The sequence below is a fragment of the Tetrahymena thermophila genome (assembly GCF_000189635.1).
Source record: "Tetrahymena thermophila SB210 genomic scaffold scf_8254436, whole genome shotgun sequence".
Classification (NCBI taxonomy): Eukaryota; Ciliophora; class Oligohymenophorea; order Hymenostomatida; family Tetrahymenidae; genus Tetrahymena; species Tetrahymena thermophila.
Genome location: NW_002476217.1, coordinates 149,571 through 170,665, shown reverse-complemented (window position 1 = coordinate 170,665; position 21,095 = coordinate 149,571). Strand labels below are relative to the sequence as shown.

General features: G+C 22.7%; 6 protein-coding genes across 6 annotated transcripts; 2 read left to right on the top strand and 4 right to left on the bottom strand. All coding sequences in view use genetic code 6, as the record gives it.

The window, feature by feature from the left end:
- Nucleotides 1-840: 840 nt before the first annotated feature.
- TTHERM_00939210 (hypothetical protein) lies at nucleotides 841-1,707 on the bottom strand (the record flags this gene model as incomplete). Its single annotated transcript, XM_001031095.1, has 6 exons — nucleotides 841-881; nucleotides 945-1,206; nucleotides 1,263-1,306; nucleotides 1,368-1,415; nucleotides 1,481-1,532; nucleotides 1,612-1,707. 6 exons carry the CDS (start codon nucleotides 1,705-1,707, stop codon nucleotides 841-843), a joined length of 543 nt encoding a protein of 180 aa, XP_001031095.1.
- A 330-nt stretch (nucleotides 1,708-2,037) lies between these two features.
- On the bottom strand, nucleotides 2,038-2,829 carry TTHERM_00939200 (EF hand protein; the record flags this gene model as incomplete). Its single annotated transcript, XM_001031094.1, has 3 exons — nucleotides 2,038-2,252; nucleotides 2,320-2,398; nucleotides 2,455-2,829. The coding sequence occupies 3 exons, from the start codon at nucleotides 2,827-2,829 to the stop codon at nucleotides 2,038-2,040; spliced, it is 669 nt and encodes a 222-aa protein (XP_001031094.1).
- Nucleotides 2,830-3,381: 552 nt separating this feature from the next.
- TTHERM_00939190 (C2H2 type zinc-finger protein) lies at nucleotides 3,382-4,492 on the bottom strand (the record flags this gene model as incomplete). Its single annotated transcript, XM_001031093.3, has 5 exons — nucleotides 3,382-3,790; nucleotides 3,844-3,927; nucleotides 3,980-4,065; nucleotides 4,118-4,229; nucleotides 4,308-4,492. 5 exons carry the CDS (start codon nucleotides 4,490-4,492, stop codon nucleotides 3,382-3,384), a joined length of 876 nt encoding a protein of 291 aa, XP_001031093.2.
- A 1,317-nt stretch (nucleotides 4,493-5,809) lies between these two features.
- TTHERM_00939180 (tetratricopeptide repeat protein) lies at nucleotides 5,810-15,958 on the top strand (the record flags this gene model as incomplete). The annotated part of the gene is made up of 10 exons (XM_001031092.2): nucleotides 5,810-6,080; nucleotides 6,182-6,539; nucleotides 6,599-6,896; nucleotides 7,088-8,793; nucleotides 8,843-11,339; nucleotides 11,398-11,793; nucleotides 11,851-12,171; nucleotides 12,230-12,580; nucleotides 12,648-12,971; nucleotides 13,025-15,958. 10 exons carry the CDS (start codon nucleotides 5,810-5,812, stop codon nucleotides 15,956-15,958), a joined length of 9,456 nt encoding a protein of 3,151 aa, XP_001031092.2.
- Nucleotides 15,959-17,742: 1,784 nt separating this feature from the next.
- TTHERM_00939160 (hypothetical protein) lies at nucleotides 17,743-18,156 on the bottom strand (the record flags this gene model as incomplete). Its single annotated transcript, XM_001031090.1, has 1 exon — nucleotides 17,743-18,156. One exon carries the CDS (start codon nucleotides 18,154-18,156, stop codon nucleotides 17,743-17,745), a length of 414 nt encoding a protein of 137 aa, XP_001031090.1.
- Nucleotides 18,157-18,811: 655 nt separating this feature from the next.
- Nucleotides 18,812-19,961, top strand: TTHERM_000939159 (hypothetical protein; the record flags this gene model as incomplete). The annotated part of the gene is made up of 2 exons (XM_012799686.1): nucleotides 18,812-19,069; nucleotides 19,524-19,961. The coding sequence occupies 2 exons, from the start codon at nucleotides 18,812-18,814 to the stop codon at nucleotides 19,959-19,961; spliced, it is 696 nt and encodes a 231-aa protein (XP_012655140.1).
- Between the last annotated feature and the right edge of the window lie 1,134 nt (nucleotides 19,962-21,095).

Below are 21,095 nucleotides of genomic sequence, written 5' to 3'. Positions count from 1 at the left end.
AATCAATAAATATAATAGCTTATTAAAAGAACTTTATGAGTAAAATTATTATAAACTTATTGCAGTAAATAATTATAGTATTTGGTATGATTATTATGAGGTAAATGATTTTTGATATTATTTATTTTAATAAATATTTTTGAAATAAATTATTCAGATATTCGAAATAATATTTTATGATTTTTTATAAATTGATTACTTCATTTTAATTTATTTTTAAAAGTTTCTAGTCTATAAATTAAGGCTTATAAAATGAAAACTTCATAAAAAAAAATTTTATTGTCAAATTATTAATAGTGAGTAATATTATATATTAATTTATAGTATATTATGAGAATATTTAAATGATTAATTCATATGAGATTATTATAAAATATTTATATAAAGCTATTTAAAGGGATACATAGTATGGTTGCTTATAAATATTATTATATATGTATATATATATATATATATATTATTATAATTGGCTTAACAGGTGATTAAGTTCACTTATTAAGTAAGATACCTGAATAAGTTAATATATAACAATTTTATTTGTTGTTTAGGCAAATTAATAATTAACTAACTAACTAACTATCTATCTTTATTTTTATCTTATTTATTTAGACTTTTATAAAGAAAGTGTTTAAATAAAACATTAGTAAGCCAGCAAAGTGTTTGATAACCATTCACTGCTACATGTTAATTATAAATATATAGCTGATTCAAGATTCAATGATATAAGTAAATTATTATAACAATAACTAACTACTATTGTTCAGGTCAATCATTATTTTTTCTAATTAAAATAACCTAGCCTACATAGTAATTTAAGAATTTATATCAACGTATTTTACTTCAATTTTTTTATTATAATAGCTTTAATTCAGTCTACCAACCTATAATATATTAATTAATTTATTATTAAACTTTTAATATATAATTTTAAAAAATTATTTTACGAGATTCAAGGATTTGCAAGCACTATGTTACTGTATTGTTTAATTTGTTATTGTTGTTATTGCCTTTTTAATCTCCAGTTTATTATGGATCTTCAGAGCCTTAATTGTATAAACTTTGCATTAAGTTCATTTTGAAAATATCTAAGCTCTTTTAATGAGCTTCGTTTTATAGGTTATGCTTTACTCTTTCTAATTTAGGATCAAACAAATGAATGTTTTTCTTTAAATTGTCTATGCTCTAAAAGCTAAATTTCTTTCCAATCTATTAATACAGTAAGACATTTAATTTATATTAAAAGTATCAAAAATTGTAAATACCTCATTGAGATTTTCTATCAGTTTTTATTCTTCATTTTACTTATCTATTTTTAAGCGTTTTAATTTAAATTTGCAAAATATTATTTAAAAATAATTGCAAATTACTTTCTTCTTTAACTTAAGATGAAGCTGGAACTGCTTTAGCAATCTTATCTTTTTATTTGAAAGTATGATTTATTCAATTCTTTTGCATTTGCTTAAAATTAATTTTAAATTACCCTTCAGTTTCATAGATAGTTCATACAACTTATCAACTTCTTTAGCTAAATCCTATTTATATATTTGATTGAAAAATAGATTTTAAAATTTGCTCAAACAAAGAAAATATAACAATTTTAATATATTTTACTTCGTCATAAGTTACTTCACTACCTTAGGCAATAGAAAATCCTAAAAATTAAGGATTTATAACCTAGTTAATCTTTTGCGTAGTAGATAAACTCATTTCTTTAACTAGAAATTTTATTGCTAGATATAAACAGTTCTTATTTTGCTAATGAAATAAATATAAAAATTTTAAATTGTTCACAGGCTGGCTTTAATTAACTAAAAAATATCTTTTAAATTCAATAAACTTCTTTAAATTTTCATTAATTTTGATATAGAACACAGAATTAATTAAAATAACATAAAACACTAATTTATTCAATCTAATTCAATCATTTATTTTAAAATAATTAAAATATTTTATTTATTTATTTTTCTAAATTATTTATTAATTTATTTGTATTTAAATTTCGTTTAAATTGTAATTAAAAATATTATTAAACTGTTTTCAAAAATTTATATTTAATCTAAATTACAGATCTAGATTATCAACTAATTCTTTAAATTCACCAAAATCAAGTTCTCCACTCCTGTCTTTGTCAAAATCATTCATTATATCTTTAGCTAATGAATCTAAGTAATCTTAGTTTGCCATAAATGCTTCCTTAACTTCTTCCAATTCAGCATTTCTTTTCCTATAATTTTCTTCTTAGTTTTAATTATCTGTTTTAGATATTTATAAAAAAATATGCCAAACAAGCTTCAGACAAAAATTTTTTTATTTTTTTACCTTTTTTATCTTTAGATATCTAAATTGAATAAATAATTTTCATAGTGGCTTTAATGTCATCTTAAGAAATTAGATTATCCTAAAATATATTATTTCATTTCCTTGATTTATTTTAATTTACTCTTAAAAAATTACTGCGTTTATATCATAAATGTCAAATAAGAGCTTGTATTTTGAATCAATTGAAGTTAAAGGATGGAAGGGAGTTAGCACCTTAATGAAATAATCAAAATCTATATCAGTTTTATTTCTTTTTGTCATTTCAGCTTCCACTAGCTAAAAAATTCTTTCTCTAAAAAAATGCGTCTTAAGTTCAAGGAGTTGCTTGAATCCATTTAACGTCAATGTAGGCTTATTGTCAGATAATAATCTGAATTTTTCTCTTAACCTTTATATTTCTACATCAGCAAAAGGATCATATTTTTATGATCTGCTCTAATTTTTTTGCAAATCCTGTAAAGTTTAATCTATATTTTTTTCTTTTTTTTTATTAGAAGAACCATTACCCATTAGAAATCTTAACAATAAACTATGCTAATATATATATATTCAATAAGAAAAGAGCTTATAAATTTTACAAATATCTGATATAAAAGTGTGATAAGTAATTAAAAAACTAAAAAGCTAATATTTATATAATTAATTAAACAAATATATTCTTAGATTTAAGTTTCTTTTAATGAACGACTGTAATAATCTAAGAAAACTTACTTGCTCATCTATTTGAAATACTTTTTTTAATATTTTTTTGTGCTGTTTCATAAAAACAAAATAAGCAATAAATTATTCTAACTAAAATAATTATTTATTTAAAAAGAAATGTAATGTTTCAAAAAAAAAAAAATTAAAAAAGATATCTTAGTTGTATTTCATTCAATTTATTTTTATAAATCCATATAATTCATAAAACTTTTATAGAACAATGAAATATATTGCATTATTTTTTTTATCATAGCTAAAGGTAAATTCAAACAAATTAATATAAAATTTTAAGTCTCGACATAAATAATCTTCATATTAAAAAATAATTTTGTTTTTTATTTTAAAACTTTTATTTATGTTTCATTTTTTTAGTTTTTTTCTATTTTTAATCTTATCGATTAAGCTTCTTGCATTTTAAATAACTTCATCTTCTTCTTCATTTTACAAATCTTTTTTAAATTATTCTAACTCTTCCTTATTTAATGGATTATCTTCCTCATCCTCATCTATTTTTGTTTTATCAATATTTTATTCATCATTTTCGTTTTCTTTTTTATCATTTTATTTGAACTCTTCATCTCCTTTGTCTTAATTGCTTGGGCTTTAGGATTAACTTTCACTTTCTTAATTTTCATCATCATTTTCTAAATCATTTTATTTTTCACTTTAAATTTTATTTTATATTTCTATCAATTATTATTATTTTATTTTTTCTGACTCTTCCAATTCTTTCTAAACCTCCTATTTTAATTTTCTGAATTCTTCCATTCTATATAATAAAGATTTATTTTACAATAAATTCAACATTTTTAAAAATTATACCTTGCTAAAGCCTCTTATCTCTCTATTTCTTCGATTCTTTTTAGTTCCTCCTCTTCTTCTTTTCTCAACTTTTCTGCTACTTCTCTATTTTAACATATTTTTGTGTAAAAATGAAAGTATCATGTAATAAAATTACTCTTGATCTTCTAATGCAGCTCTTTTAAGCTATAATTGTTATGTTTCTTTCTTTTTTTAAGCAGCTTCCTTAATCTTTTCTAAGGCCTTTTAAATTTAAGATAATCACTATGAATGCAATATTTAGAGATTTAATTACTTATAAATGTCTTTCTTCTGTCAAATGACGCTAAAATAATGGAATTGTTTTGCTAATCTATTTGCAAATGATGCACTCAAAAACATTCTCTAATTTTTCATTTCTAACTTACCTAAATTATATTTATCAAATATTTTAACATTAATTCAGTAAAATAGCTCAAAGCTATAACTAAAGAATATTCATTTACACAGCGAATTAAGGCAGAGCCACTTTTTTATTATTTGTTAAAGTAGAACTCATAATATATATATTTTATATTAAAAAATCAACCAAAATAGACAATATTTATTTGTAAAATTTAATAAAAATTTCTAAAATTATGCTCAGAAATATCTTTTTATTTACAAGCAAATTTTTTATACATTCTACCATAAATTTTAATGCTTATGAACTTTAAATTTAAAAAAATAGTAGATTAAATTATTGAAAAAATAAATTTAATTATTTTGAAAGAATTGATTTCGCTTTACTATAAATAACTTTGTTTTATTAACTTTAATCATATCAGAAGTTGTATTTGTTAATATTTGCATTAAAAAAAATTAAATTACAATTTAAAATATTTCATCAATCTATCTAAAGCCAAGCAATATTACTTTTAATTTATTTTACATAGTTTTATTTTATTTTTTAAGAGTATTTATACTATTAATTGTTTTTAAAAAAAATTTTTTATATTGTTGAAAACTAGATTTCTGACTTTTAATAATCAAACTTTTTTTTCTCTACAAATATTATAAAAAGAAATAAGTATTTAATTTTAGAATTATCTGATATTATATTTTGCTACTTTCTAGAGATTTTTATAAGAAAGATGTATGGTAGATTAATTACATATTTTATATGTAATAAAATATTGAAAAATTACTTTATTTTAAAAATCTTAGTTTCTTTTTCTTGAAAATAATAATTTTAGAACTGGCACTGAATATAATTTAAGTAATTAAGAATTTTAATAAAAATCTACATTAATTACTATAAATAAATAATTAAGTATTTATCTTATTAAAAAATATCATGGTATTAAATAAAAATTAATGAATAAGAATATAAATTTAATTATGAGGTAAAAAATGAATTATTTATTTTCATAATTTATTTATTTTTTGCAATTTTTATATTAAAATTGGATGAATGGATGGTAGGTACTTAATTATTTATTTTCTCGTAAAAAGGAATTAAGTTGAGTTTTAATTTCGAAGATTAGTTGTAAAAAGATTTGTTTGGTTTGTTTTGATACTTTTTAAAGACTTAATCCTTCATTTGGATTAATACAAATAAATGTAAATAATTATTATTTACAGTAATAACAATCTTATAAAGCTTGCGTATTTATCAAGTTAGCAAGAAAACCAAATTTTATATGAAGTTGTTAAGCAAAAAAAAGCAAATAAATATTTGAATTTAACTATTAATTTTGTTTATTGAAAATAATTTACAATTGCATAATTATATTTATTGAATTAATTTATATAAATTATTGGTCAAAAAGAAACAAATCTCATACATAATTTATAAAGAAAGTTATTTGATTATTTATTAACCAGGAAGCCAAGAATCAAGTTTCAAATATCAAAAAATTACATAAAAATAGTATAAAGTACATAATTTGATATGCAGTAGAGAGATAATTATTTTATTTAGCATGCAGCGTAGCGAGCAAACAACTTTCCTTAACAAGTTCAACAGATGGAGAATGTAGAAGAGGATTATTAGTATGAATAGGAAGAAGGTGGTCAAAGTAGTTAAAAAATATAAAATGGTTATTATGACCAAAATTAGCAAATAGATGAATAATCTCATGAAGATGATGCAGAGTGGCACGATTAGGAAAATCAAAATGGCAGCAATTCAGATCTTCCTTATGAATAAAAAATATTAAACAAGAGACTGAATGATGCTGTATAAAGCATTAGATAAGATGAAAACCTCGTTTAAGCACTTAATGAAATTTCTTAGTGTAAAATTATTTTAACGCTTTCATTTTTTAGTTTAATTGATTTAAAGAATAAAAGTATCATTTTTTTATTTGTTATTTTATCTAATTTAAAAATAATTTAGTGGTTTTAAAGGCGAAAGAATTTTTAGATGATGACAAATATAATTATATGTTTGAGACGGTTATAAAGGTGTTAAATAAAGATTCAGTCGAAGCTTTAAACGAAAACAATTGGGAAAAGTGTTCATAGATATTAAATGTTTGCGATGATTTAACTTAGCCACACAAATATGGATTTTTTGTAGAAATGAGAGCACTTTCACTTAATAATTAGGGTTGCATGTATAAGAGAATGTAAGATTATGAAAAAGCATTAGCTTGCTTCTAGAAAGCATTATATTTGTAGATATAACAAGAATCAAGGCTCTATTTAGGTTATACTCATCTCAATTTATCAGCAATACTAAACTAGATTGGAGAGTAATTTTTATGCTAAACCTTGAACAGGAAAATTCATTTTTTATTTTAATAAAATTAAGCCACAAATAAGCACTAAGCCATGCTAAAAAGTCTGTAATTTAATTACATAAAGACTTTTAGGAATATCAAAAGGAGAATAAAGATATTTAGTTATTAAAGTAAATGGAAGGTTATATCGATGTTTGCAACAATTTAGCTCTTGCATTCTACAATGTAGCAGTTGAAGAAGAATTTTTCAATAACATTGATATGGCTACATTAAATTATGAAAATGCACTTACCTTTTCAGAAGAAAATTTGGGCTTAACTCATCATATGACAAACAAATTCAGAGAAACCTTGAACGAATTTTTATTGGTAAAGATTTTTAAAAATTTAAAAATATTAATCGATAAATTAATTGATTCAACTGATATGCTTGCTTTGTTTGTAGTTTAATTTATTAACATGAAATTTAATTTTAAATGTTAAAATCTTAAATCACTATCATGAATCTATTTTTAATTAAATCAAAAACTTTTAATTAACCTTTAAATTTTTTAATTTAGAAACTCTAATAAAAAGAAGAGGAAGAGTTAAATAGAATGGGCAATGACAAGCCTTAAATGAGACCTAAAGGGCAGGTGAAAAAAATAGTTATTTCTTCAAATAAAATGAATAGACCTAGCAGTGCTCCGAAAAAGGGATAGCAAGCACTTGATTAAATTGCTTAGATCGAAAAAAAAATTTCAACTATAAAAGATGCATATAATTTAAAGGGTTCTGATTTTGAATTCAAAGGAAATTAAGTCAGAATACGCTCTGCAAACAGAAGACCAAACTAGATTAACAATTAAAACATAAAAATAGTATAAAAAAAGGGGAACTCACCCAATGCTGATAGATTAAATTAACAGCAGATTTAGTAAAATCTCTAAAACCCAATATAATCTCTTTATTCTTAGCAATCAAACCCTTAATAATTTTACTAAAAATATTTAACTGATGCAAATGGAACTAGAGGAGCAATCACTGCTTCTATTCGTTTTCATCGTACCCCAGAACAATCTTCTAATAAAGTATTTAGGATTGCCTAAAGAGGAGTTCCTGTTACTGGTAATCATAACTCTAGTAGAGTCTACTTAGACTATTCTTAAAACTCTCAGAATATATCATAATCTCATTAAAACCACCCATTAGTAAATAATTAAAGACCTTCAAATTCAAAACTGCGTCCCACCTCTGCAAATCCTAGAGGATTTAAAAAAGATTTGTAAAATGATTATTAATAGCATAATATCAGCTACACATAGGGAGTTAATTTTGACAATAGCTATGTAAATACTAGCTTTTAGCATAATTAATCTCTAACAACTGGAGATTATTAGTAATAGAGTTAAAAGTTCCCTTATTAGTATCCTATGTTAAAGAGAAACAATAATCATGAAAATAACTACGATCAGACTGCTATGAATGGTCCAAGATAGAATTAAAATTTTGCACACAACTCTTACAATCAAGGTTAATCTTCTTCTTTTCATAATAATTCAAATGGCAGAATAAACGTAAATAGTGCTTAAAATAATTCTCAATATAGCTAATTAAATGGTACTGGCATCAGTATTAACTAAAGTACTGGGTATTCTACTAGGGGATTTAATTAATCACAACAATAAAAAAACACAAACAAAGCATACGTAAAGCAGTAATCTCCAAATAAAAATAAAAGAGAAGTAACTTTCACTGAAGAAGATGAGCCTGAATAAGCTTAATTCAACAACTAAAAATATTAGCAGGCTGCTTATAATAATTATTTTAACCAAAGCAGTTAATAAGACAATTATCAAGAGTCAAATTAAAACTATAGTAATCATATTTAAAATGATTTAAATAAAAATAATAATTATCAAATGCAAGTAGAAAATCAGTATGCTTAAAGAAATTAATAGCCATCATAGCAATATCAATAGCAGCAATAGTAATATTCAAATTAAATGAAGTAGGCTAATAAAAAGCATTATGATGATTTCTATCCCGAAGATGCTAACAATGGAGGGGCAGAAGAAGTGTACGAAGCTATTTAAGAAGAAGATGAAAACGATATAAATAACCATCGTTCGGTTTCAGTTGCAGCTGTTTAGCAAATGCAAAATAATGTTGTAGAAAACTATGATTTAGATTGGGAAGAAGATGTTGAGGAGAACTATGAAGAAGGAAATGCTTAAACAGATAAACAAGTCAAAATAAATTAATCTGATTTTTTGAATAATTTAAAGTAAAATATTAAATATTTTAAAAATATTTGTCTTAACTTTTTTATTTAGATAAATTAGCTAGAAAAATCTGGAAGATAAAATTTAGATAGATTAAGATATTGAGCAGAAAAGAAGGGAGCAGGAAGAACTGTAGAAAAAAATAGATTAGCTTAAAGAATTAGAGAAAAAAGAGCAATAGAGATTGGAAGAATAAGAGAAGATCAAGAAGTTGTAGTTGAATGAAATCTAAACAAAAGAGTAGTTACTTAATTAAAGAATTCAAGAATTAATAAGAGCTGAAAATGAAGAAAAACAGAAATATGCAAAGTTAAAAGAATAAGAGGAAAAAGCAAGATTGGATAGACTTAAGGAGTTAGAACAAATTGCCAAGTAGGCTGAAGAGCAGAAGCAAAAGCTTGAGCTTATCAAGTAAAAGGAAATAGAAACTAATAGTAATTTATAAAGATCTATGAGGATAGGAAGTGAAGAGTAATTAGGATCTTAAATCTCTGAGAGACCTTCTTCTTCAAAAAGAATACTAATTAAAAAATCTTCTGGGTTGCAACTTTAAAACAACAGCTAAATTAATTAGGACTCTGAACTTTCAGAGGAATCTCTTAATTAATAGCTGAAGTCCAACTAAAATTATATTATAATTAAGGAATTCAGTGAAAGAGACATAAATATATTTGAAGCTGAGAAACCTAGTTCATCATATTCCTCAAGAATGACTTCTACTTCATCTTCAACAAGAAGAGGTTTAATTGCAGTTGTTTATGAAATTAACTTGTATATGCTGATTATAATTTATGTTGATAATTAAGTAAGACTTCAATAATAGTCAAACCAATCTTTCTAAATTTAAGTTTTATCTACATCATCGCTTCGTCGTAAGCATGATCAGTGGTAACACACTATTGACTGGTCAGACTTCAGTTCATATCTAGAGCAAAAATAGCCTGAGGAGCTATAAGCTATGTTCTTGAATATCTTTGATTCTTAAATTGAATAACATCTCAGAGTTAATTTAAAAGAAAAATTTATAACGTTATCTAACATGAAGAAGATAGAACTATTTGAGAATAACAACAAAATTACTTTCAAGTTTCAGCTCAAAAAAAGTGCTAAATCGTCTTACATTGAGCTAGATAACACAGCTTAATCTTTGATTGAATTGAAAAATGAAATTTTACTTAAGTAAATTAAGTAAGAGGATATTATTTAGTAATATGAGTCGATTAATCTTTATTGCAGTAGTGGAAATGAAAAAGCAGGAGTATTCGGAGTATTCTATGATAGAGTAAAGCAACAAATTGTATTTGAATTTGTTACTTTATTATCTGAAGAATTATTTTGCAGATATTCCTATCATCATTATGTTGATGTATCTTGTTTGAAAGACCACTATAAAGGAGGAGATTACTTAAGTCACTCCGAATTCACTAAAGTAATAAAGATGATATATGAGGAGTACCAAAAAGTTAGTCTTTAGGTAAGAGCAATAGACGAAAAGGAAGAAAATCAATTATTTTACCCTTTGAAAATTCCTTTCTCTTAAAAATGGAGCTACCTTGAAATACTTTAGGACACACCAAAGCATACTATTGAGGCACATTTTCTACTTACGTAGAATTCTTCAATTTTTAAAACTTCTTTGGTTATAGAAGAAACATTAAATGAGAAGCAAAAAACAGAATTAACAGAAGAAGATATTTAAAATTTAATATAAAATGCTGAAGAACAACTCCTCTAAAAGATTAAGCAGGAGGATATATTGATAAAATATCACTAATAATAAATTATCTCCATAAAGGGTAAAAATAAAGCAAACAAAACAAAAAATGGCATACTAGGTGTATTCTATCTTAGAGAGAGTGCTATGATTATAGTTGAATATATTGCAGTAAGAAACTTTGATATTGAAGACACACACACATATTAGCATATATTAGACTTGAGATTAGTAAGTTAGCATTACAATAATGGTGAATATTTAAATAATGAAGAAATGACTAAAGTAATTAATGAAATATTAGATTAATACCTTTCAGTTGAATCTTAGATTACAATTGAGCCTCATTATTTGAAAATTCCATTCAATCAGGATTGGCAATTCGAAGAAATTACCTAAAACGAAGAGACAAAAGTTTTTACATTTTTCAATTTCTCTATTCGCGCTTAGGGTAAAACAATAGTTGAGAAAAAACAAACAATTCAGAATCTCCTCCCACAATCTAAAAAAAATAAAAAAGTTTAATAAATGCAATACTCAGAGTAAGAGGCAGAAGCAGCATAAAAAATCCAACAATATTACAAAATATAAGAGAATTATAAGTTGACAAAAAGAGAAATTCAAAATAAAAAAAGATTAATTCTCTCAAAAAGAATTAACAAAGAAAGTTAACCTTATTTCATATAATTCTATGAAGATTTGTCTTAAAAGAAGTATTTCTGTGTAGTACAAAGTTTGAATTCTAGAAAGTCATTTAATTACATCCATTTCATTTAAGAAATAAAAGAAAAATTAGAAGCAATATTGTAAAACCCTAATTTGATCTTTGAATACGTAAAATTTTATTTTAGTTTATTCTAAATATTAATTTTTATAACATTTTATAAAATAGTACATACTTGATACATAATAAAAGAAATTAGTTTTTAAAGATAAAAAAGATGACGCAGCTAAAAAAATTACTAAATTTTTCTACTTAGTTAAGAGATAAAAATCGCTACAAAACAAGGTAAAAAGAGCAGATATTCCTTTTAAGGTTTTAGCCCTCAGAAAAATTAATTTTGAAGATAAGTATTATCTTTTTACAATTGTTGAAAAGAAGAAGAAGAATAGTAAACATTAATTCACTGCAAAAGTAGAAACTCTTAACTAAAAAGGAGTTAATAGATGGAAAAGTGAAATACCTATTTCCTCTTACTTCGCTAAGACTATTACATCTCACAGCCATTTGATTTAATCTTAGCATAAGATATCAAAAAAATAAAAGAAAATAAATCCATTTAATTATGTAAAATAATTAAATAATTTCTTATATTTATTTAAGAATTTCTTTTGAAAAAAATAGTTCGATATTGATTTTGAAAGGAGACAAATTAGTGTAAAGCATTAGGTTGAAAAGCAAATATCTTCTTAGTATATATCAAGGAATATAAAGGGAAGATATTAGGTTTAAGCTAAGTTTATAGTAAAAAAGCCACTGAATACTAACTAAGACTTTTTGTTTAGCATATGTAAACATACCAATAAAAAGTCAAAAGGATTTTCTGGTTTAATTGAAACTATTAAAGCTTCTAAATAGCTCAAGATAAATTTAAAGTTAAGTTCAATTGAAGCAAAATATTTAATATAACAAATAAAGAAAAATACTCTTAATTTTGAATAAGAGGTATTCATTAATTTTATTAAAAATTTCATAAAATTTAAAATCTTTCTTTGAAAAATAGTTTAATTTAGATATTGAAAAGAATGTTTTTGAGTTGAAAAAAGAAAGGAAACAAATAATTGCTTAAAGCTACATTTAAGGTTTTATCAAGTCTAGACTTAGATTCAGAAAACTTTTTAAAGAATTGTTTATCTATTAAGTAAAAAAATGTATTTCAACAGAAATTCATGGTAAGAGAGTAAAATACATGTTCATAATTACGAAAAAGCTAAATCAAAAAATAACTACGGCTTAAGTTTTAGTCACTGTGGGAAAAAACATCAACAAGAAAATAACAATTCCAAATGTTTTTGGCAAATACTTCAATTTAGAAAATAGAATTATGAAAGATAAGTGGGATCCAACAAGATATGTAAATAAATAGCTATCTATTCAATTCTTTTATTTTACCTTTAAATTAACTGAATTTATTTTTAAAGTTCGAAATAGATCCTATTTATGGTTTCTTTGAGTGGAAAAAGGGCAAAAAAGAAGAGGTTGCAATCAAATTAATTATTTCTTGTTTGAGGAGAAGAAATTTCCAAAAATAAATCAAAAAATGCTAAAATCTTAAATTCATCCACAAGATAACACCAAATATTTTGCTCACCATAAGATCAATTGATAGCATTGCAACTCCCTATATAATTAGAGCTGATTTAATAAATAAGAGTTCTTCTTCTAAAGTAAAACCAGGTGTTTTGAGAATTACATTACCAGAATATGAATCTTTGATAAAACATGGCAATAATCTTTAAAACTAAGTAAAAAATTAAATTATTTTATTTAAATAATTAAATTAAAAATAATAAAAAAGATAAAAGTTGATGAAAAGACTCTCTAAATAAGCATTTAAGAAGAGAATATGAATATTGAATAGGATATTTCGACTAACAATAATATAACTGAAAGTAAAATAAAACCTCTTTTGCAAAATAATTCAAAAACCAACTTTGATGAATAAATAGATATGTCACCAATCAAAAAAAGATAAAACTCAGGGTTGATCACTTAAAACGAAATACAAGAAGATTTTGCTAGCATATCAAGAGCATTCTAAAGTAATTAGAGAAACAAAGATGATGGAGATTTAGATTTATCTCCTTCTATTGATAGATAATCAGACCATGGAAAGGATTTCGAAAAATAAAAGATTCACCTTGAAAGTGCTTTTGATAGAAGCACTCCTGCCTCTAATAAAAATATTTAGCAATAAAATCATCAAAAGTCAAAAGAAGATTTCAATTAAGTTTAAGAAAATAATAATGAGAGTTCAAAAAAGAATGACCATCATACAAAGGAATCTTAGTAGAAAATGTAGTTTAAAGATAATTAAAATGATTTTGATTTTGATGATCTTGAATATGATTAAAGCTATGAAAATACTTAAAAGGAATCACCTATGAAAACTTAAAGATCAGATTAAAAATAATAGTTAAGCAATTAAAAAGAAGAAAATTACAACTTAGAAGAGTTAAGAGGATCATTTAATTAAGAGGAAAATAAATATGAAGATAACGAATTTTATGAATCAGCTGCTGAAAACTATGAAAAAAGCTAAAATAAAAACTAGGCCACCCATTTTTCGGACAGTAAAGATTAAAAAACAGAATTAAACAACCATTAAAAGAGCAAAGATAATTTAAAGAAAACTGATTCCTATGATAAGATTCATAAAAGCTAAGACCATAACAACAACAAAGAAAGAGGGTTTGAATTAGACATTTCCCCTACTCCTAAAAAGCTGAATTAAAGTTAATAATCTTTAAAAAACGTTAAACAAGAAGAGGAAAATCTCCAAAGGTTCAGTCTTACAGAAGAAGATCTCTTTGATTAGTCATAAGCAAATTAATATAAGTCTATTCATCATGAACAAAAAGTGAATTAATAAGAAAAGCTCTAAAATTTAGTTTTAGATACAATCGAAATCTATAACATTTCAAAAAAGAATTAAAAAACATCTTACTCAACTTTAATTCTTGAATCTAAATTCAATATCGAAAGTTCTTAAATATAATTTTCTTGTCCAAATAACCACCATATTAAACAAGTAGAATATAAGATAGACTTAAACAAATTTAGTTTTGGCAGTTTAAAAGATGGATAATTAAATACGATAAATTAAGAGGAAGCAATCAATCAAATATAGGAATACATGTATCTTAATTTGATGGTTTATGTAGTTGAAAATAAAGAAATAATAGTTCTTTCAGAAGAATAGTTAAATTTAATTAAGAAAATTCAAAAGAAATTCATGTTAAAGCACTATCGTCTGAAGTACTAGATGAAAATTACTGATGAGTTCCTTGCTACATCTTATTCTTGCTAATTGCAATTAGGAGCTATTAAAAAAGATTTATTCGTTCTTGTGATAACCTAATAGCTTTCTCATAGAGAAGAAAATAATGAGTAAGTAAAAAAATTCGTAAAGTTATCTGATGTTTCAGTGAGAAAGATCTCAAGAAATAAACAAAAATATTTATTTGATAACGTGCATTTTGATTAAATAAATAGATTCTTCTATTTTGATTTATCTTAATTTTAAAAAATCTTAGAGTAAGATAAAATAAAAGAATAATAAAATAATTAGAAAATAGAATTAAATTAATAAGAATAAAGTCATCAAAACTAACATGCTATTCCTCATAGCCATACCAACCATGACAATCATAAGTCCAATAATCATTAAAATTCTCAACATGAACATGATAAAAGTGAACTTCACTAAGATAAAAATAAATCTGAGAACTAATAGCAGCATAATAGCAGAAATAGCCTTGATTAACCAATAAAACATAGAAATTCTAATTCTAGTCTTCATAATAAATAATAAGATCATTAAATTTAATCAAAAAAGAGTATTAATTCTAATTAAAACTCTCTTTAATATTTTGACGATGAAGCTGAATAAAATAAAAAAGATACTATCCATCATAATCATAATGGGTAATTTGAATAATCAATTCCCCCAACTCACAATCACAACCATCAAAATAGTATAGATTAAAATTTTGAAAATTAAGCAAATAATTATTCACATCACTCTGATTATTATGAAGATAAATAAGATATAGAATAATCTTAATAAGTTTTATTAGTAAAAGATTTAATAGTAAAACAGATTGGATACAATCAAAAATAATATAAAATCTCAGCTTACTGGCAATAAGATTAAAATATGGTGATATTTAAAGAAGATTAAAAGAATTCCTTGATAAAGCCATATAACTACAATGTAAATGAAGAACTCGATTTGTATTCCTTAGAATAATTTGCGAACAATTTCATTACTGACTGTGTTATTGATAAAAATAGAATAATTTATATGGGTAAGCTAAGTGATGCAGCACTAAAATTATAGTCTATAATTTAAAAAGAAATGATTGCTAAAGAAATTGATATAAACATTGCAAATGCAAAGAAATTAGGTAATGCCCAGTTTGGAAGAAAAGGAAGAAATTGGTTCGTTAAATTATTTACTTATAGTGAATTTAAAATACTTGATAGTCTAGAAGCTGAAAAAAACGAAAATGTTTAATTAAAGCAAGAAAAAGTATTAACTGATTATTTAGAAATTAAAAAAATGAGTAAATAAAATAGGTAAAAAATAATAAAGTATTTTGGGTTATTGATAAATTCTAACATCGAAGTAATTGCTGATTAATTTAAATTTATAGATAAAGAAGAATTCCTAAAAAGTATTTCACTACAAATCTTCTAATCACCAAAAAAGGAATAAGTTTTGGCTTGAAATTTTTTATAATTATTATAAATGTATATTAAATATTATTTTATTTTTATCTAGTAAATTTTTTCAATTTTCCATTTCATTCATTAAATTAATGAATTATTTTTTTATTCAGATAAAAACATTTTATATTATTTTTTATCTTAAATTTAAATAAAAATTTATTCATTTAAGCTATCATAAGTTTTCAATAGATATTCGAGATTAGTAATTTATAAAATTTAATTTTTTTAAACTCATATGAATTCCTTCAAAGTATTTCACTGCAAATCTTCTAATCACCAAAAAAGGAATAAGTTTTGGCTTGAAATTTTTTTTATTATTATTAATGTATATTAAATATTATTTTATTTTTATCTAGTAAATTTTTTCAATTTTCCATTTCATTAAATTATTTGAAATTAATGAATTATTTTTTTATTCAGATAAAAACATTTTATATTATTTTTTATCTTAAATTTAAATAAAAATTTATTCATTTAAGCTATCATAAGTTTTCAATAGATATTCGAGATTAGTAATTTATAAAATTTAATTTTTTTAAACTCATATGAATTCCTTCAAAGTATTTCACTGCAAATCTTCTAATCACCAAAAAAGGAATAAGTTTTGGCTTGAAATTTTTTTTGATGTTTATAAATGTATATTAAATATTATTTTATTTTTATCTAGTAAATTTTTTTCAATTTTCCATTTCATTAAATTACTTAAAATAAACTATTTTTTGATTCGAATAAAAACATTTTATATTATTTTTTATCTTAAATTTATTAAAAAAATTATCCATTTAAGCTTTTCATAAATCTTCAATAGATATTTCGAGATTAGTTAGTTAGTACTTTATAAAATTTTATTTTCTTAAACTTAAATATTTCATTTCTTTCTTCCTTTTCCATGTAAATGTTCTCAATCATATTTTATATAAAATTATCTTTTTTTTCTTGCAAAATATAAAAAAAATTACATTCATTTTTACTAGTAAATAGATTTCATTTTTATAATTTCTTTTTGATTGATTATCTGTTTTCTTAAATTCTGGTTTGTTTTTCTTTGAAATTATGATAAAATATACCTTTCATTTTCAATTTTTTTTATTTAAAAATTAATTTTCATTAACTATTTTCCAAAAATACTGATTTATTTTAGTTTGAAATTATTTTTTCTCCTCTTTTTAACGTTAAAGTAATTAGTGATTAGTTGAATTTTATAGATAAAGAATAACTCCTTAAAAGTATTTAAATTCAAGTATTATAATCATCAAATATGGAATAATTTTATGATTTAGAAACTCTCTTAAAACTACTTTTTTTCTCGAACAAAAAATATGTTCATTTGTAGTTAAATTTTTGAATTTTCATCATTAAAGTTTTTGATAAATTAAGATCAGTATTTTATAAATATAAATTTGAATTTCTTAAACTAAAAAAAATTAGAATTCCTTCATTTTTCTAAAATAAACTTCATCTATTTTTTTGTTCCTTGTATTATTCCGAATATATTTGTTTGTTTTTTTATCATAAATTATTATTCATTTTTATACTATTTTAGTTTGTTTTTATAGCTATTAAATAAAATAACGATTTCTTTATCATTAAATATTTTGACCCTTTATTAATAAAAATTTCTGATTGCTATCATTTGAAATTATTACTTATTTTTCCTAATAATAAATATGAATTATATGTTTATCTTTTATTTATCATTAAAATACTATAAGTCTAATATAAAGTAAACAGATCTAAATACTTAACTAATTCTATCTTTATTAAATACATGTTTTTTTTTTTTCAGTCTTAATTTAAAGTTAATTGCGGAAATAATATTTTAGTTGCTACTAATGAATCGGATAGCTCATTGAATTTTTATAACTTTTTAAGAAGCCTAATTTTTGTTTGGTGGCATTCCATATTGAAAGGTTGAATCATTAACATCATATTAGCTGTTCTTAATGCATCTTCTATTTTACCAAGTTCTTCTTCAGATTTCATTTTATATCTAAGTATTTCCATATTTGTAGTATTTTCCTTAAATATTTTTGTAGCCAATTCATAAACTTTTTTATAATCTCTTCCTCCAAACATATCAGAAAGCTTTTTAATAATTTACTGCAGCATCAAAGCATTTTAGTTTTATGTATTAGCTGCTATTCCACTTTGAGGCTATGAATTTGAATTATTGGTGTTATTACTATTTGCATTCATTTTGTTAAAATCACCAATCAAAGTTTTGAAATTCTTCTACTAAATTAATTAATCAATGAATAAATTAGTTAATTAATTAATTTATTATACTTTCACAAAGATTAATAAATCAACTAATTTCAAGACAAAAATTAAGTTAATATGCATTTGCTATCTTTTATTTAATTTAAATTAGATTGTTATTAAAGCTAGTTTATTTAAAAATCTAACAGCAATTTGTGACTAAATTATATCTGAATGAAATATTTTAATAACAAATAAAGCTTAAAAATAAAAAATAATTTTAATTATTTGAAATGAAATATTTGAAAGTATTTTTGTTAGATTCTTAAATTAAAATTTTTAATGAATGAAATAGGCAAAAAAAAGATATTTTATAAATATAAAAATTTATAAGTAAAAAGCAATGAAAAAAAAAGTAAGAATGAATGAAGAATGCAAGAATTTTTGAGAGGAAGAGAGAAAAAAGAAAATGGTAACAAGAAGAAATTAATAATTAAATAAAATGATAAATGAAAAAAGAGAAGAAGCAGAGTGAATATAATGCGAAAAGAAAAATAAATAAGAAGATAGGTTTGTGAATATTTATAATATAAGGAGAAACAAAAAAATAAAATAAAATAGGAAAGATAAAGAAGATTAATATTTTTGAAAGATGTTTGGAAGATTAGTTTTAAAACAAACCAGAAGAACTTTATTTAATCCCGTATTAAAGAATACCTTCTGCATTTACCAAGCTTACTAGAATCCCTTGCGTCACATCAACACTGGACACAATCCCAATAATGTTTATGAAGATATTGTTATGCTCGGTGATTACCCTGTCCAAAATAGAACCCACGACAAGGTTATTTCTCAAACCTATGTACCTGCTATTGCCAACATTGCCTTCACTCATTTGAGCAAGAAATACGTAAGTCTCTTTACATTTATAATTAAAAAATAGGAAGTGGGAATAATTGTTAAGAAGATATAAAATAGTTTTAGAGATTACGATAGTTAGGATCATATTATAGCATAAAAAGCGCTTAACAGACACAATTTATTGCCATTTTTAGAGAAATCATATTGATTCAATTTATTCTTATTTTCAAAGCAAATAAATACTCAATATAAATAAATAAATAAGTACTAACTAATACTCCCAAATTGATTTAGGTTTTTATTTAATATACAAAAAAAAAAAAAAAACACATAGCAAGAAACAAAGAATATCCAAAAGCAAATCTTTATAAACCAGCTAAATGAAAGGAATGAATGAAAACAATCCCTAGCTGAATTTTTGAAAAAGCAAATTCATTCCCTTTTTAAGATTAAAATATAAATAAGATTTAATTTATATTTCTATTTTTAAATATAATAAATAGCCTCAAGCTGGCTTGAAAGTTGATTAACTTAACACTTTGAAGGAAAAGACCTGGAATGATTTGGGTGTTAACATTGAACACGAAAAATAAGAAATTTTAGTTGAATTAAGCGAATAAATTTTTGTTAAGGAAAGCAAACTTAGATGGGTCCATGAACAAAGATAAAGATTGGCTCACACCACTTACGTATTCTCCGGTCTTGAATTCTAAAACGTCAAGGTAGGATTCTTTATTGATTCATATAACTTCCTCTTACAAGAGTTAGCTCATCGTTCTAACCTCTATCAATCCAAAGATATTGTTGGTGAAAAGAGCTTCCACGAAAAGCATCTTGAATAATAAACTGCTCCCTACTCAGGTGTTAAATCTCTTGAAGAACCTGTTTCTCAAAATAAGTCCTTCATTAACTCTTTGATGAGAGCCATCCACAACCATTGAGTTAATTGAAAGAGCAATAATTTTTATTTTCAAATGCCAAACTAACTAACTAAATAAATACATACATTAAGGATAGAAAATTTAAGTGAAAAGTAAATCTAGCATATAATTTTAAAGAGAGTTTATGTAAGTAAGTAAGATAAGCAGTAATCAATAATTTAATGATTGATAGATAGATAGATAATTAATTCCTCCTTAAAATACTAAGCTATTTCTCAAACTATCTATATTTTAATGCAGGAAACTATTGCTCAACATTAAATAACAACAGCTAGCTACAACTAACTAATAATAAATAAATAAATAAATAGCCTGTCTAAGTTATAAAATTTATATCTTATATTTCTATATATACATACAGCTTGCTCTCTTAAAAATTTTAGACTAGAATCGTTAATTATTCTGTAAAAATAAATATTATAATTTATCTACTTTTATTAAGTAAATATTACAAATTAAATTGTTGAATTAATATCTTTAATTAAACCAAATTTAAATAAAAAATTTATTATTTTAAGATAATTAAATTTAATATTTAATTAAATAATATCATAACTTAATTAAATACATACATACCCATTTATATCTAAATATAATCAATTTTTTTATAGCTTTTTTACTTAATTGCTTTATTCTAAAAACTTGACAAATTTAAATCAATAACTATTTTTAAATTAAAAATTATTTTTTTATTTTTTTAACTCAGTCAACATTAATAAATGAAATAAGCTACTTCAAGCTGCTAAAATAAAAAATAAAAATATTTTTAAAATATTATTTAGAAAAATTAATCCATAAATATTTAGTTATGTTTAAAGTTAATTAAATCATCTTATAAATAAATTACAGAAATTATTTTTAATAATTCGATGTATTTTTTAGATATATAGAGGAAAGTTTATTTTATAAAATAAAAATTAAATTATCATAATGTTCATTAAATAATGTGAAAAAATGTTTAATAAATCAAACTTATATATTAAACCATCCAAAAATTAAAATAAGCTTCTTCAAAATTAAAAAATTGATATAAAATAAATATTAAATAAAGTAAATATCTTTGAATTTCAAGTTTGTTTTTAAATTTTGAAAATAAATAATTAAACAAAGCAATTTGTATTTTAAAAAGTTTTG